This window comes from Pseudophryne corroboree, chromosome 1, assembly GCF_028390025.1.
Source record: "Pseudophryne corroboree isolate aPseCor3 chromosome 1, aPseCor3.hap2, whole genome shotgun sequence".
Lineage (NCBI taxonomy): Eukaryota > Metazoa > Chordata > Amphibia > Anura > Myobatrachidae > Pseudophryne > Pseudophryne corroboree.
In genome coordinates this window covers 887862764-887880286 of record NC_086444.1, presented here as the reverse complement: position 1 = coordinate 887880286, position 17523 = coordinate 887862764, and the positions used below count along the sequence as shown (strand labels likewise).

At 43.7% G+C, this 17523-nt stretch overlaps 1 protein-coding gene across 5 annotated transcripts in view; it reads left to right on the top strand.

Annotated features, from left to right (window-relative positions):
• Positions 1-8982, top strand: part of ZGRF1 (zinc finger GRF-type containing 1) — a 363865-nt gene extending 354883 nt beyond the window's left edge. For 4 of the 5 annotated variants that reach the window (XM_063920145.1, XM_063920142.1, XM_063920144.1 and 1 more), the window contains exon 28: positions 4700-5066. In XM_063920145.1, coding sequence (XP_063776215.1) covers positions 4700-4762 — 63 coding nt within the window. In that variant the 3' untranslated portion in view covers positions 4763-5066. Of the gene's footprint in view, positions 1-4699; positions 5067-8563 lie in introns of those variants that run through there. The other variant, XM_063920146.1, reaches the window with a different exon arrangement.
• Positions 8983-17523: the final 8541 nt, after the last annotated feature.

Here is a 17523-nt window from a genome sequence, read left to right as displayed (position 1 = left end):
TTCAGGGTCAGCCGGTGTTGATCCAGTCGGACAACATCACGGCAGTCGCCCACGTAAACAGACAGGGCGGCACAAGAAGCAGGAGAGCAATGGCAGAAGCTGCAAGGATTCTTCGCTGGGCGGAAGATCATGTGATAGCACTGTCAGCAGTGTTCATTCCGGGAGTGGACAACTGGGAAGCAGACTTCCTCAGCAGACACGATCTACACCCGGGAGAGTGGGGACTTCATCCAGAAGTCTTCCACATGATTGTGAACCGTTGGGAAAAACCAAAGGTGGACATGATGGCGTCTCGCCTCAACAAAAAACTGGACAGGTATTGCGCCAGGTCAAGAGACCCTCAGGCAATAGCTGTGGACGCTCTGGTAACGCCGTGGGTGTTCCAGTCAGTGTATGTGTTTCCTCCTCTGCCTCTCATACCAAAAGTACTGAGAATCATACGGCAAAGGGGAGTAAGAACGATACTCGTGGCTCCGGATTGGCCAAGAAGAACTTGGTACCCGGAACTTCAGGAGATGCTCACGGAAGATCCGTGGCCTCTACCTCTAAGACGGGACCTGCTTCAGCAGGGACCGTGTCTATTCCAAGACTTACCGCGGCTGCGTTTGACGGCATGGCGGTTGAACGCCAAATTCTAAGGGAAAAAGGCATTCCGGAAGAGGTCATTCCTACACTGGTAAAAGCCAGGAAGGAGGTGACTGCACAACATTATCACCGCATTTGGAGAAAATATGTTGCGTGGTGTGAGGCCAGGAAGGCCCCCACGGAGGAATTTCAATTGGGTCGATTCCTACATTTCCTGCAAACAGGATTGTCTATGGGCCTCAAGTTGGGGTCCATTAAGGTTCAAATTTCGGCCCTGTCAATTTTCTTCCAAAAAGAATTGGCTTCAGTTCCTGAAGTCCAGACTTTTGTAAAAGGAGTACTACATATACAGCCCCCGGTTGTGCCCCCAGTGGCTCCGTGGGACCTTAATGTAGTTTTGGAATTTCTCAAATCCCATTGGTTTGAGCCACTCAAATCGGCGGATTTGAAATATCTTACATGGAAGGTAACCATGCTACTGGCCCTGGTTTCAGCCAGGAGAGTGTCAGAATTGGCGGCTTTATCGTATAAAAGCCCATATCTGATTTTCCATTCAGACAGGGCAGAACTGCGGACGCGTCCTCATTTTCTGCCTAAGGTGGTGTCAGCGTTTCACCTGAACCAGCCTATTGTAGTGCCTGCGGCTACTAGCGATTTGGAGGATTCCAAGTTGCTGGACGTTGTCAGGGCATTGAAAATATATATTTCAAGGACGGCTGGAGTCAGAAAATCTGACTCGCTGTTTATACTGTATGCACCCAACAAGCTGGGTGCTCCTGCTTCTAAGCAGACGATTGCTCGTTGGATTTGTAGCACAATTCAACTTGCACATTCTGTGGCAGGCCTGCCACAGCCTAAATCTGTCAAGGCCCATTCCACAAGGAAGGTGGGCTCATCCTGGGCGGCTGCCCGAGGGGTCTCGGCATTACAACTCTGCCGAGCAGCTACGTGGTCGGGGGAGAACACGTTTGTAAAATTCTACAAATTTGATACCCTGGCTAAAGAGGACCTGGAGTTCTCTCATTCGGTGCTGCAGAGTCATCCGCACTCTCCCGCCCGTTTGGGAGCTTTGGTATAATCCCCATGGTCCTGACGGAGTCCCCAGCATCCACTAGGACGTTAGAGAAAATAAGATTTTACTTACCGATAAATCTATTTCTCGTAGTCCGTAGTGGATGCTGGGCGCCCATCCCAAGTGCGGATTGTCTGCAATACTTGTACATAGTTATTGTTACAAAAAAATCGGGTTGTTCTTGTTGTGAGCCGTCTGTTCAGAGGCTCCTACGTTGTCATACTGTTAACTGGGTTCAGATCACAGGTTGTACAGTGTGATTGGTGTGGCTGGTATGAGTCTTACCCGGGATTCAATATCCTTCCTTATTGTGTACGCTCGTCCGGGCACAGTATCCTAACTGAGGCTTGGAGGAGGGTCATAGGGGGAGGAGCCAGTGCACACCACCTGATCCTAAAGCTTTATTTTTGTGCCCTGTCTCCTGCGGAGCCGCTAATCCCCATGGTCCTGACGGAGTCCCCAGCATCCACTACGGACTACGAGAAATAGATTTATCGGTAAGTAAAATCTTATTATATATATATATATATACATACACACACACACATACAGTACCAGTCACAAGTTTTGTCACACTTTCTCACTGGAGTGAATGAGAAAGTGTGTCCAGACTTTTGCTTTTGACTGGTATTATATATATATATATATATATATATATATATATATATATATATATATGTGGAAAGAGTTTTATAGATCAGTGCGCTTATCCAACGTTCGAAAATTCCTTCCAAAGAAGGGGTCGCCGAATGTCAATATACTGAGACTTAATTAGTCGTATTTGGTCCATATCAATAGCCTTCTAGCGAATACTCCGTGCTCTATAAACACCTCCCAAACTTCTTTGGTGGCAGCTCAGTTCTTCAGGAAATGACCTGGGTAGATTCAGTCATGCGATTCTGTGGAGGTAGGGGAGAAGAACAAGCGCCATATGGTGTAGTAATTCAGATAAATTGGAAAATTGTGGACACGTAATTGTATTGTAAGTACCGGATAAATTCTTGGAATCAGGCCTATCTGTCTCTCTTTTTCCTCAGTGGCTGTTCCCCACCTCATGTGTCAAACACAAACGTGAAATACAGATACGGGTAAGCTGTCCATACAGATTCACACAGGAAAAAACTTTCCAAACAGACAGCCAGTGGTACTCCAGTGTCCTTGCCGTATCTGTATTTCACGTTTGTGTTTGACACATGAGGTGGGGAACAGCCACTGAGGAAAAAGAGAGACAGATAGGCCTGATTCCAAGAATTTATCCGGTACTTACAATACAATTACGTGTCCACAATTTTCCGATTTATCTGAATTACTACACCATATGGCGCTTGTTCTTCTCCCCTACCTCCACATATATATATATATATATATATATATATATATATATATATATTCTATCAGTAACGGCCGGCACTCTGTCCTGGATGTAGTAAGCGCCTTGGTGCCCTCCTTACCACTCGAAGAAGTGGAATATAGAGACGGAAGAGATTAGGCGGCACTCACAGGACTGAATATGAAGAAATTAATATCGAGGCAACTAGTGCCTAATTATCATCAACGTTTCAGTTTTATTTAAAAAAAAATAGTATCCTGACGAAAGTTTTTTTTTTTCAAATAAAACTGAAACGTTGATGATAATTAGGCACTAGTTGCCTCGATATTAATTTCTTCATATTCAGCCCTGTGAGTGCCGCCTAATCTCTTCCGTATCTCTCTCTCTCTCTCTATAAATATATATATATAACATCTTTCAATTTTAGTCCATGGGGGCCCCCTGCTCTTTAGTGCCCCTGGCCTCCCAGACCCTTAATCCAGCTCTGCATGGATCAGTGTGGTGGCCATTTTCAACTAGCTCCGCGGTGTGTGAGGGGGGAACCAGCGCGATCAACTCCCGCAGCATCAGCCCCCAGTAAGTAAAATTGGCAGAAAAAAAAGCTGAGATCAAAAATGTGCCCTACCTGGTGCAGTGTGTCTCAGTGCTCTCTACCTGGTGCAGTGTGTCTCAGTGCTCTCTACCTGGTGCAATGTGTCTCAGTGCTTTCTACCTGGTGCAGTGTTTCTCAGTGCTCTCTACCTGGTGCAATGTTTCTCAGTGCTCTCTACCTGGTGCCATGTTTCTCAGTGCTCTCTACCTGGTGCAATGTTTCTCAGTGCTCTCTACCTGGTGCAATGTTTCTCAGTGCTCTCTACCTGGTGCCATGTTTCTCAGTGCTCTCTACCTGGTGCAATGTTTCTCAGTGCTCTCTACCTGGTGCCATGTTTCTCAGTGCTCTCTACCTGGTGCCATGTTTCTCAGTGCTCTCTACCTGGTGCAATGTTTCTCAGTGCTCTCTACCTGGTGCAATGTGTCTCAGTGCTCTCTACCTGGTGCAATGTGTCTCAGTGCTCTCTACCTGGTGCAATGTGTCTCAGTGCTCTCTACCTGGTGCAGTGTGTATAGGAGGTTCTACCTGGTGCAGTGTGTATTAGCTGCACTACTGTGTGAAAAACAACGCCCCTAAATTTTTGCTGCGCGCCTTCGGCACGCACTGTCCATTCTTTAGCATGTGGGAATGGGAGGGCCAAGCATTATAGTATGTACATAGTTTTGCCCTTCTAACTGAAAAATGTGCCCTCCCGAATGAAAAGTGTGCCCTCCCCGTGATAAGCACCCTGCCCTAAAAAAATTCCTAGAGTGAACACTAGTTCTCCTGAAGCATAGGCACCTCACTTTCCCAACAATTAAGGTCCTAGAGAATGTATGTGTTAAGTTGTGCTGCATTATCTTTTAGTGATGAGGATGACAAGGATGGGGGTCATAGACAATTTGGTAGCTCTTCTAGAATCCTGAGTTCCTTCTAGCAAATGATTCTGTTGAAATTTTTCTCAAAGTAGTGATTTCATCTTTGGACATTCAGGTTACACAGAACCAACATCAACCACAAATCTCTGTACTACTTTTTTAGAGAGTGGTCCCCTAGCCTAGTTGTTTTTGCCAGCTTTTTAAGCAGTTGGGGGTCAAGAGAATAGGCAACATGTCTGAGTTATTTGCTTCTTTTCTCATAGGGATTTAAAGTTGTGGGAATCCTCACCAGCTATAAACTGTTTAATTTCATGGAGTACTTTTAAGACCTTAGTGAACAAGAGGACTTGGGTGGCTAATGCCTCATTTGCTTAGTCAGAACAATTTCAGAAGGTGTTGCAGAAGGCACACTCAGAGCTCTAATATCTTCATCACACCCTAGTTTCAACGCGTTTCGATCCGTCAGGATCTTCTTTTGGGAGCAGTAGAAGATCCTGATGGGTTGAAATGCGTTGGAGGCCACTAACAAAACCATTCATACCCACACCAGGAGAAACCGAGCTACAACCGCTGAAATTGTCGCACATCGCAGTCAGTCACGTGACCGGAAACTAGGTAAAGGCAGAAGGGTCAACAGGAAAAGGGAGGGTGAGGAGGCGAGCTCCTGTATTAAGTGAAGGGAGTGCCTGGTGACAGATCTCACGGGACCCAAGCCGGTGCATCCCCTCCTTACAGACTAAGCACTGCTGCGCTGATAGAAGGAGCCTTAGGCTACGTCCCAACCAGGCGGACCCTGAGTGCCCCACCAATGCAGCAGGTAAAAGAGTCCGGGACACGCACTCTTCCACCGTCACTGGCGCACAATACCCCACTGTGGCCACACCACCCATCCACCATCTCCGGTATCTGGGCCTCTGGAGTAGCGGGACGCCGCACTCCAGGATGGCTTCTCAGAGACACCATTGAGGATATAAACTTTTGGACATTCATCCCCCGTACCAAAGACAAAGACTTTTTGCATTTGGAAACCATCACCTTTACATCATCACAGTAAGCACCAGACAGTGACGTGCGGCACCTGCAGAGGCGATCTGCAACACCAATCTCCTCTCTTTTTTTCTGTTTATATATCTATATTACTATTCTTGACAATTTGCACATGCACACTTCTTTGCAAGTTGAAAATTATGGATATTGACCACACTGTTCTATATTGTTTATCACACTGTACCATATATTGGCTTACACGCTGTATACTTGTGAACTGGAAACATTTAAGTAAAGTGTTTTACACCATTGACATCTTGGTCACAATCATTACTAACAGACCCAGCATCGGGACAGAGCGCAGCGATCCATTGTATTGTACTATTAGGTGCAATGTAGCCTGAAAAGAAGCAATACTGATCTAATTCTCCAAGCCTAGTGACAGAGATAAATCTCACAGACTACCAGTTAGAACCCAAGAACTAGAAAGTGGTTGGTTCTCATCTCATTATGGCCCTCATTCCGAGTTGTTCGCTCGCTAGCTGCTTTTAGCAGCATTGCACATGCTAGGCCGCCGCCCTCTGGGAGTGTATTTTAGCTTAGCAGAATAGCGAACAAAAAATTAGCAAAACTGCTACTAAATAATTCTTAGCAGTTTCTGAGTAGCTCCAGACCTACTCACAGATTTCGATCAGCTCAGTCCGTTTAGTTTCTGGTTTGATGTCACAAACACGCCCTGCTTTCGGCCAGCCACTCCCCCGTTTCTCCAGACACTCCCGCGTTTTTCCCTGACACGCCTGCGTTTTTTTGCAAACGCCGGGAAAACGCTGAGTTCCCGCCCAGAAACGCAGCTTTCCTGTCAATCATTTACCGAACAGCAGTGCGACTGAAAAGCGCCGCAGAAGCCACAGCAAAACTGCTAAGTTTTGTGTTAAATAACTAAGCGCATGCGCCCTGCGTGCCTTGCGCATGCGCAATTTGCAACAAATCGCAGCATAGCGAAAATCGGCAACGAGCGAACAATTCGGATTGACCCCCTATGTTTGTCGGTTACTGGTTATACTTGGCATCCGACCTCTGGATGCTCACTGTCAAAAATAGCATATCTTTTTTGGAGCTCACTTTTTTCATCTCTAAGGGTTTCCTAGACTTTGAGCAAAGTAATGCTTTTCACTTCTCCATTCAAGGGTTACTGAACACAGCTGTCATCTGCCCTAGCCTGGGTATTCAGAGTGATTGTGGTTTTTACCCCTATCTTTCCATAATAGGAAAGCAGTATGGGGTTTTTTTCTGGATGGTTTTGGATCATATAGCAAAAGCGATGCAAGATTGAGTGGATTCAAGCCATAGGGTGTGTACACACGGTGAGATAAATCTGTGAGATTTTGACTATATAGTCAAAATCTTATGAAAAGTTAGTGCATATCTCATGGTGCTAGGCAGCTTGTGATACCTATTCGATCCCGATGCACGCTCCCGTGGGGTCGGTATCGTAAGGCTAGATAGACTGTGCAAGCAAGTCAATCTTGACTATCTAGTGTACAATCTAGTACAAAGTATAGTCAAAATTGTCACTTAGTTAAAATCGTACATAGACAAAATTGGAAGTACAGATAGTCAAAATCTGTACTATCTGTGCTATCTGGGCTCTGGGGGAGTTCAAGGGAAATCGCATAGTCAAAATCGAACATAGCAGGGATCTCACCGTGTGTACACACCCTGACATGGTATCCTTGGATGTCAGATATTTGTTATCACCCATTTTGTTATTGTTAATTCAAGTTGTAAAGCGCAACGGAATTTGCTGCACTATATAAGAAACTGTTAATAAATAAATAATAAATATATCTACTTTCATTTCCCATATGGGGGGACTTTTGGTGCTTTCCAGGGAGCTCTATCACCATCTTTTGTCCACTTTGTGAGCCTTTACAGGAGCTCATGATTTTTCCAATCTGCATTATTTCTTGGTGTAGGGTTGACCCAGGAAACAGTTACCATCTGTCCAAAATTTTCACTTCACTTTGTTCTTGGGCCTTTATTTTGGCACGGTCCTTCAGAGAGTGTTTCTCCCTCAGGATAAAATTAATTCTTTGCAGTGAAGAACATGGAATCCGTATTTGTCTATAATAGTTTGGAAATCCTACTTTGTCTGGTGTGAGGAATAAAATTTTCCAAGCAAGATTTTTCCCATATCTTGTTTAGTACCTTTTTCCTCCAGACGGACTTGGAAAAGAAAGCCTGATTCTGAATTCCGTAAAGATAGTGTTTTTAATATGAAGCATCCAACTTTATCTCCAACTTTTTCACTTGCTGAAAGGCATTGTAATGGCTCAAATGTCATTTAACAGAATGGAAGTGACTCTAAAGGACAGAAAGTGACCGATTCCTTATCATTCATTCAACAATAATCTCAGATCACCAGCAACTCCCCCACCTACTAATAGGTGCATCCAATAAGGAGCGGTGCCAATCAGTCATTATTGGATTTTTATGCTCCTGTCCTCAGTCTTCTTCTCCAGCACTTCAATGACTTTCACATACTCAGTGGCCATGTAGCCCAGAATTCATCTCACTCGTAGCCGTTCATTTCTTCCAGTGAGTCTGCTCCTGCTAGTCGTGTCGTCACCATTGGAACAGGTTCCACCCTTCGCTGATTACTCCCTTGCTCACCTTGCTTCCCAACTGTATTGTGTACTGAGAATTGTGATGCTAATTGTTACTTGTGCTCTGTTCATGTTTTGATCACTGTTACGGACCACTTATGGTGCTTCATAAATGAAGTGTAATAATAAGTACTGATGGGCCCAGGAGTCATTTATATTGAATCTTCGTACCTGTTTCAACACAAATGGATGCCCCATACAGAGCTGTGAGCATGGGAATGATATAATGTCATGTTATCAGAGATGGTATAATTAATTATATGGTCAAGCTTTTAATTTACTTCCAATAAACATACATTATATTGCTTTTTACTAAACCATTGTAGAATTAATTTGTTTAACCACCACTAGGGGGCGACCAAGGAAAAAGTAATCAGGTGCAATATGAAACGCATACTACGCAATGTTTACATTTAATTATAGTCCTCATGTATGAAAAGCTTGCCATTTATTGCTGATAAACCTCTCTTACAGATCTGAAATGATGAAACACGGTATAAGAATTGTCTTCAATTATGTGTGAGAGAGAAGACTTCTACCATTGTTCCTCACCATCCTTTTCATTGTGATTTTTCATACAAACTGCCAAGCATTTTTGCTGCCTGTTCACTCTAAGAGCTGACAATATCCTATATGCACCTTATTTCTACAATTGTTTTTTTGTGCTGTTTGTATGTATTTTGCTTGCAGAAAAGGTATCCAAATGTAATGTCAGCATTGTCACATGGTGTTACCTTTATGAAGGGAAAATCCCCCGTTTTTAATAATTCCAGATATTTTCAAAAATCTGCTGTTGTGCAAAGTAATATCATTATTTACAGGTTGGCCTTATTTGTAAGTCTTTTTCTATGGTGCATTGAACACAAGTACTAATAAATGAATTGTGTAATTTACACTAGGTGGCACTATAGTATTTTATATGCTAATTACAATCTGCAGTATTGCTGTTATGTGTATGTGATGCGTAGTGACAGTGTTATCCAGCCACATGTGCTGTGTTATCTCTACACTTTTACAACACTCTAGACAGCCAGCGTTATGTGAACTCCATGACCAACACGGAAATTAAATTTAATGGAATACCACTTCATTCAGCTTTGTAATAGAAATCTGAAAAGTACTAATATGTAGAATGATCACATTTTCATTTTAGTTTTTTGGAGCTAATTTATATATGCAAAGGTCTATGGATTTATTAACATTGCTCAACTATATTATAGCTAGGAGCTTAGAAATTAATAAAGCCAAATCTAGGGGGTATTGCAGTATCTCATTTAAATTACTGCTGACATCTCTGGATAGTTCCTTAAAATCTCAATCAACAATCCATTAGAGCTCAACAGGAGTAAAACTAAATCCTCGTTTAAGTGTATTTATCCAATTCTTTTTCTCTCTTTCAAATGCTAAATCCATTTTAGCATATGCCCCTTCTTTCTCTCGCCTTTTTCTAAAGCCTAGCAGCTTCTATTACCCTTGTAAATATGAAAGATGCTAATCATATGACATATCACGTCTCAGTCGGAGCTTGGAATAAAGCCTTGAGATGTGGGATCATTGCTTCCAGACAACAGCTTCATCAGCTGGAAAGTTTTTTTTTTTTTGTCTCTTTGCCTTCAACTCTCAATCCCCTCTTTGTCTGCAGGAAAATGTAGGCAGTACAGGCTTCCATGGCCATATGCTACACTCTGTATTCTGGTAGTATGCTTTCTGTGTGCGTGTGTGTGTGGGGATGCAGAGGATCCTCAACTTGTTTTGGCATTACTTACAAATTGTGTTTCCAAATGCAGACTTTGCTTTATGGGGTTATTCTTAAAAGGCCTGCCTGCAAGTTCATAATCTATATCTATAGCCTGTTAGAGGATTTCTCTGAACTAAATAAAAAGGCCAGGTGTCTTATTTAATTTCTCATTTCTGGAAAGATATATAGATATATATATATATATATATATATATATATATATATATATATATATTTATAATTCCCCATTTTCCCTGCTCTGTACCAGAGTTTCTATAAGCTGCTGACCTGTCTGTGTGATATCCAGACTGGCCGGAACGGTTACATTTAACATTTTATTTGTAATAGAAGTCAAGTCAGATGGAAATGTATGTACACATATAAAGACAAAGTGATCCTTGGTTATCAATTATAGACAAATGGATTCTTACTAAATCCTTTAGACAATACAGATCATCTGAAAACTTGGAGTAAAATGGTTCTATATAGCAACACTGTATAATGTACAAATATCCTGGTACACATTACCAGGGAAGTAGTTTAGGGGTCTATTTACTAACCTTTGGATGGAGATAAAGTCGCTGGAGATAAAGTACTAGCCAATTGGCTTCCAACTGTCATTTTTCAAACACAGCCTGTGGCATGGCAGTTAGGAGCTGATTGACTGGTACTTTATCTCTGGCGACTTTATCTCCTGCCAAGGCTTAGTAAATTGTTCCCCAACGCTAAGGGGTCTAACTTATATCCCAAAATATGGTAATTCCCATACATTTTAGTTGCATAGCAAGACTTGGTGAGCTCAAAGCTTTTACTACTAAATTAGAATATTAGAGGACAGAGAATGTTCTTCATCTGTGACTGCAATATCTATTAGTGGAATGTACAGTGCTTTGCAGATATGTATTACCACAACCAATGTGTTTTTATTGGTAACATGGTATAGCCTAACTTGTATAGCTGCCTGTAAAATCCCCTCCCTCCCTTCTTTATTATTCCTAGTTCAAACCCCAAAAGGCTTTCAGCCAAATCATTAAATTCAACAGAGGTGGCCAAGCTAGCACAGCTTTTCAGTGACGCCGTGAAAAGAAAGGCATCCTTGAAGTTTAGAAGATGCCCAAGGAAAACTCCCTGAAAGACATGAAAAGATTGAGTTTCCATAGCTGTTGGAGCACGAGAGCAGTGTAACAGCACAAAGGAGGATTGGAGCACAGCCACTGGCCTATTGCTATATCTCAGCACAATTGGGTCACTGAAATGGGGAATTAATTACCATTGGTGAGTGGGCAGTCCATTCACCACTGGCTGAGTTTTATTAAACGCCAATATAAATAACAAAACAACTCTTGTGGCTGTACTATTCCTACACGCCAAAGGAAGGATTATGCTGAGGATTAACATCTTAAAGTCTATGAGACTTTCTGACTCAGGGCTCCGAGCTCGTAATCGTATTTGTCTGCTGTATCAGCGATTAGTGCTCTTATTTTCCCACTTTTGCCTGGATGGCCAATGTCCCTTTTTGCAGGCAAGAGCTTCAACACAATAGGCTGTTCTTTTCTATGCATCTTTGTAGTATGAGAGGAATATAATAAAGCACAGTCTGACTGGACTTAATCTTACCAATTGCACTAGGAGAGCTAACCTTTGTTGTTGTACTAGAAGAGGGTATGTGGTCAGCAGGAGGTAGGCTCAAAATATAGCGCAGTGTATATTTGCTGCACTATGGAACATGAACCGATACATACAAATGTTTTATTTATTTATATATATATATCTTATATAATAAAAGGCTAATGCTGCTCCTCACCTCTATAGTGCGCCAACAGCCACTAGATGGCGCCTGATGGAGAAATTCAAGTGTTACTCCGTTCAAGCGCGCACACACCTCCGCACGACAGAGCTGCAGCTCCCAGCAACTCCGTCATTTAGATGTGCTGGTAACTAGTGTATATACAGTACTGTGTAAAAGTTTTAGGCAAGTGTGGACAAAATCAATATTTGGTATGACCACCCTTTGCATTCAAAACAGCATCAATTCTTCTAGGTACACTTGCACACAGTTTTTGAAGGAACTCAGCAGGGAGATCCTTCCAGGATGTGATGAAATCCACTGACTTCACATGTATTTTTCACAGCTGAAAACAGGATTATGCACAATACACAGCTTATTATAACCACAATTTACTCTACTATGCAGCTTACTATTACTCTGCATGGTAAAATAAATGCATTAGTTTCTTTAAGACAGGATTAAGCAAAGATAGCGTCTTACTATAAAATCCAGTCCTGAAGAGGTAGCAGTGTCTTAATGAGAGCCATGTAAATAAAATTGAATTAAATGTTAAAGTTTCTGAACTACATATAAGGTAAGGTTTGGAAATCATACGTTAGTTCTTGCCTTTTTAGTTGGTGTCCTTGCAGCTTATATTTCTGCACATGGATACTCATGTCTGAAATGTTCCGAGAGCTGAAAATATATGATGACTGTTCATAGACAACACTTTTGTTTTGTCTGCTTTTTAATGTACTGATGTGATGTAACATAGCATAGTTTTCAGCCATTTGTAGGGTGTATGTGTATATATATCTATATATATAAATATATATATAGATATATATATACACTGCTCAAAAAAATAAAGGGAACACTAACATAACACATACTAGATCTGAATGAATGAAATATTCTTATTAAATACTTTGTTCTTTACATAGTTGAAAGTGCTGACAACAAAATCACACAAAAATTATCAATGGAAATCAAATTTATTAACCCATGGAGGTCTGGATTGTGAGTCACACTCAAAATTAAAGTGGAAAAACACACTACAGGCTGATCCAACGTTGATGTAATGTCCTTAAAACAAGTCAAAATGAGGCTCAGTAGTGTGTGTGGCCTCCACGTTCCTGTATGACCTCCCTACAACCCACACAAGTGGCTCAGGTAGTGCAGCTCATCCAGGATGGCACATCAATGCGAGCTGTGGCAAGAAGGTTTCCTGTGTCTGTCAGCGTAGTGTCCAGAGCATGGAGGCGCTACCAGGAGACAGGCCAGTACATCAGGAGACGTGGAGGAGGCCGTAGGAGGGCAACAACCCAGCAGCAGGACCGCTACCTCCACCTTTGTGCAAGGAGGAACAGGAGGAGCACTGTCAGAGCCCTGCAAAATGACCTCCAGCAAACCACAAATGTGCATGTGTCTACTCAAACGATCAGAAACAGACTCCATGAGGGTGATATGAGGGCCCGACGTCCACAGGTGGGGGTTGTGCTTACAGCCCAACACAGTGCAGGACGTTTGGCATTTGCCAGAGAACACCAGGATTGGCAAATTCGCCACTGGCGCCCTGTGCTCTTCACAGATGAAAGCAGGTTCTCACTGAGCACATGTGACAGAGTCTGGAGACGCCAAGGAGAACGATCTGCTGCCTGCAACATCCTCCAGCATGACCGGTTTGGCAGTGGGTCAGTAATGGTGTGGGGTGGCATTTCTTTGGGGGGCCGCACAGCCCTCCATGTGCTCGCCAGAGGTAGCCTGACTGCCATTAGGTACCGAGATGAGATCCTCAGACCCCTTGTGAGACCATATGCTGGTGCGGTTGGCCCTGGATTCCTCCTAATGCAAGACAATGCTAGAATTCATGTGGCTGGAGTGTGTCAGCAGTTCCTGCAAGACGAAGGCATTGATGCTATGGACTGGCCCACCCGTTCCCCAGACCTGAATCCAATTGAGCACATCTGGGACATCATGTCTCGCACCACAGACTGTCCAGGAGTTGGCGGATGCTTTAGTTCAGGTCTGGGAGGAGATCCCTCAGGAGACCATCCGCCACTTCATCAGGAGCATTCATACAGGCAAGTGGAGGCCACACACACTACTGAGCCTCATTTTGACTTGTTTTAAGGACATTACATCAAAGTTGGATCAGCCTGTAGTGTGTTTTCCCACTTTAATTTTGAGGGTGACTCCAAATCCAGAACTCCATGGGTTAATAAATTTGATTTCCATTGATAATTTTTGTGTGATTTTGTTGTCAGCACATTCAACTATGTAAAGAACAAAGTATTTAATAAGAATATTTCATCCATTCAGATCTAGGATGTGTTATTTTAGTGTTCCCTTTATTTTTTTGAGCAGTGTATATATTATATATATATATATATATATATATAGCAAGTAGGTGATGCGGCACTCAGGATATTGAAAAAACTCACAATCAGCGCTGATTGGGAGTTTTTCAATATCCTGAGTGCCGCATCACCTACTTGCTATACTTTCCCTTATGAGGGCACCGGGAGCAGTTGGTTATCATTTTATGGAGTGCCGGTCCCACAGCTGTGTGTGTGTGTGTATATATATATATATATATATATATAAATATTATTATTTTTATATATATATATATATATATATATATATATAACTTGCGTGTTAGAACCGGCACTCGGCGCTGACTTGAATAGTGGTGGGTGCCTCCAGTGGTGAAAGAGTTAATAAGTCCAGAAAAAAGGCTGTGGCACTACAGTTCAATATTGCAAATATAATTTTTAGTAGATCTTTACACCATGCAGTCAGCCGACGTATCGGTGCACTTACCACACCTTTTTCCAGGCTTACATGACGAGAAGAAAATAAAACAAGGCCTTGTTTTATTTTCTTCCCGTCATGTAAGCCTGGAAAAAGGTGTGGTAAGTGCACCGAAACGTCGGCTGACTGCATGATGTAAAGATCTACTAAAAATTATATTTGCAATATTGAACTGGAGTGCCAGTCTTTTTTCTGGGCACACACACACTATGCCCTTCTTTCCAGTTGACATGAAATAAACAAAAGAAGTACTTCTTGCTACCCAGGCATGCTACTTGTGGGGTCTATTTCTTTCAATGACTATAAACACATTTAGATTTCTGTGGTTATTTTTGGACCCTTCAGACAAACAATGAGCGTTCTTTAAAACTTGGAGAGTTTCCTTTCTTGCAGAATTGCTGGTGGGACAAGTTGAAACCATTGTTTGTGAATTCTTGATCCTTGCCTGGTTTTGTGCCTTTGTTGATGTAAAGTAGGATTTCCCTACAAAGGGATGGAGTTGAACAGTTTGACCCTCAGGACCAGTTCATGCGCTGGACAGTAGAGAGGTGACTTTTCTTTATCATGTTAGGCATTGCTTTTGTTTCCATTTTATGGCCAGTTATTATTGTACTTGTGATGAGTAATCGCATTGCAGCAAGTTCATCAGGGAGATGCATGAATGCATTTCTATCATTGAGAGCATGAATTTGTTGTCTGCACATTACCGTGATTACCTGTGGTTTAGAGATTTGTTCACAGTGGGAAGATGTACCCTGTTTGTAATCTGATTAGGAGGAGGAATTTGGCGTTGCCCACGGGCGTTTGTTTTATGCTGTCCATTCATTTGGTTGGTGGCTACTGGTAACACCAACTTTGCACTGATTGCATAAAAGTCCCAGAGTGATTCTGACAGCTACAACACTAGCTGCAGCTTATTTAAATGCACAAATACATCATGTACATAGTGAGCAAACTAATTTTCTGCTGTGGGGTACACTGGGCTCCACAAGGATTGGACAATGGGTTGTAGAGTAGGATCTTGATCCGAGGCACAAACAGGCTCAAAGCTTTGACTGTTCCCAGAATGCACAGCGCCGCCTCCTATATCACCCCGCCTCCCAGCACAGGAGCTCAGTTTTGTAAGTTGGTGCTGCAGTAAGCAGGCACTTAACAGAGGGGCTGCTCCAAGCAGCCCTAAGAAAAGCTTTTTATGAGATAAAAAGTGAAGACTTCAAGGGCAGCAGCGGTGGTAAATGTCTTGTGACATTCACTGCTGCAGCTCCAGCTCTCCCCAGCGGCGCTGTACACTCCCGAGCCCTGGTTGCCGGGTACCTACAGCGGAGGCTCCGGTTTTCTTCACGTTAGACACACACGGCTGGGGCTTTCCAGGATCGCGTGGCGGCGCTTCGGGAGGTGGTAAGTGGGTCCGGCTTGCGGGACCTGGTCTTTATCACGATCCGGCGCGGTCAGTGGGAGGCGGGCCCCGCGCGGTGGCGGTGGACACTGTGGCAGTACAGGCGATCCCACTAGATCACCAGGGCATGGGCGCAGGTCAGGTTTTCTCTCGAAACCAATTCTTATTTCTCTGACGTCCTAGTGGATGCTGGGAACTCCATAAGGACCATGGGGAATAGACAGGCTCCGCAGGAGACTGGGCACTCTAAAAGAAAGATTAGGTACTATCTGGTGTGCACTGGCTCCTCCCTCTATGCCCCTCCTCCAGACCTCAGTTAGAATCTGTGCCCGGCCAGAGCTGGGTGCTCCTAGTGGGCTCTCCTGAGCTTGCTAGAAAGAAAGTATTTGTTAGGTTTTTTATTTTCAGTGAGATCTGCTGGCAACAGACTCACTGCTACGTGGGACTGAGGGGAGAGAAGCAAACCTACCTGCTTGCAGCTAGCTTGTGCTTCTTAGGCTACTGGACACCATTAGCTCCAGAGGGTTCGAACACAGGGCCTGACCTCGATCGTCCGTTCCCGGAGCCGCACCGCCGTCCCCCTTGCAGAGCCAGAAGACGGAAGAGAAGCGATGAAATCGGCGGCAGAAGACTCCTGTCTTCATTAAGGTAGCGCACAGCACCGCAGCTGTGCGCCATTGCTCCCACAGCACACCACACACTCCGGTCACTGTAGGGTGCAGGGCGCTGGGGGGGGCGCCCTGGGCAGCAATAAAAATACCTTTGGCATAAAAATACACATAATACAGTCTGTGACTGTATATGTGTAAAACCCCCGACGTTTTTAGTCAGAAACAGTACAGAAGCCCGCCGCTGAGGGGGCGGGGCCTTCTTCCTCAGCACACCAGCGCCATTTTCTCTTCACAGCTGCGCTGGAAGGAAGCTCCCCAGGCTCTCCCCTGCAGTATCCTGGTACACAAAGGGTGAAAAGAGAGGGGGGGGGCACATAAATTTAGGCGCAAAAATTGTATATACAGCAGCTACTGGGTAAACACTGAGTTGTAGTGTAATCCCTGGGTTATATAGCGCTGGGGTGTGTGCTGGCATACTCTCTGTCTCTCCAAAGGGCCTTGTGGGGGAACTGTCCTCAAAAAGAGCATCCCCTGTGTGTGTGGTGTGTCGGTACGCGTGTCGACATGTCAGGTAAAAGGCTCCTCTAAGGAGGTGATAGAGCGGATATGTGTGTGAGAGGGTGTCTCCGTCGACAACGCCGACACCTGTTTGGATATGTGTAAGTGCTAAGGTGAATTTATTGCACAAATGGTTAGGGAACAGACAGGAAATCTACCCATGTCTGTCCCTATGTCACAGAGACCTTCAGAGTCTCACAATGCTCACTATCCAAAATAACAAACACTGGTATCGACACGGAGTTTAACTCCACTGTCGACTACGATAATGCAAAGTTACAGCCAAGATGGCTAGAAGGTATTCAATATATGATTATTGAAATAAAAGATGATTTGCATATCACCGATGACTCATCTGTCCCTGACACGAGAGTACACATGTTTAAGGGGAAGAATGCTGAGGTAAATTTCCCTCCTCTCATGAGGAAAAAGAGCGGGAATCTCCAGACAAGAGACGGCAGCTTCCCACAAGAGAATTCTCAGGCTGTATCCTTTCCCCACTAGGGCCAGGATGTGTTGAGAATCTTCCCCTAGGGTGTCCTGTTT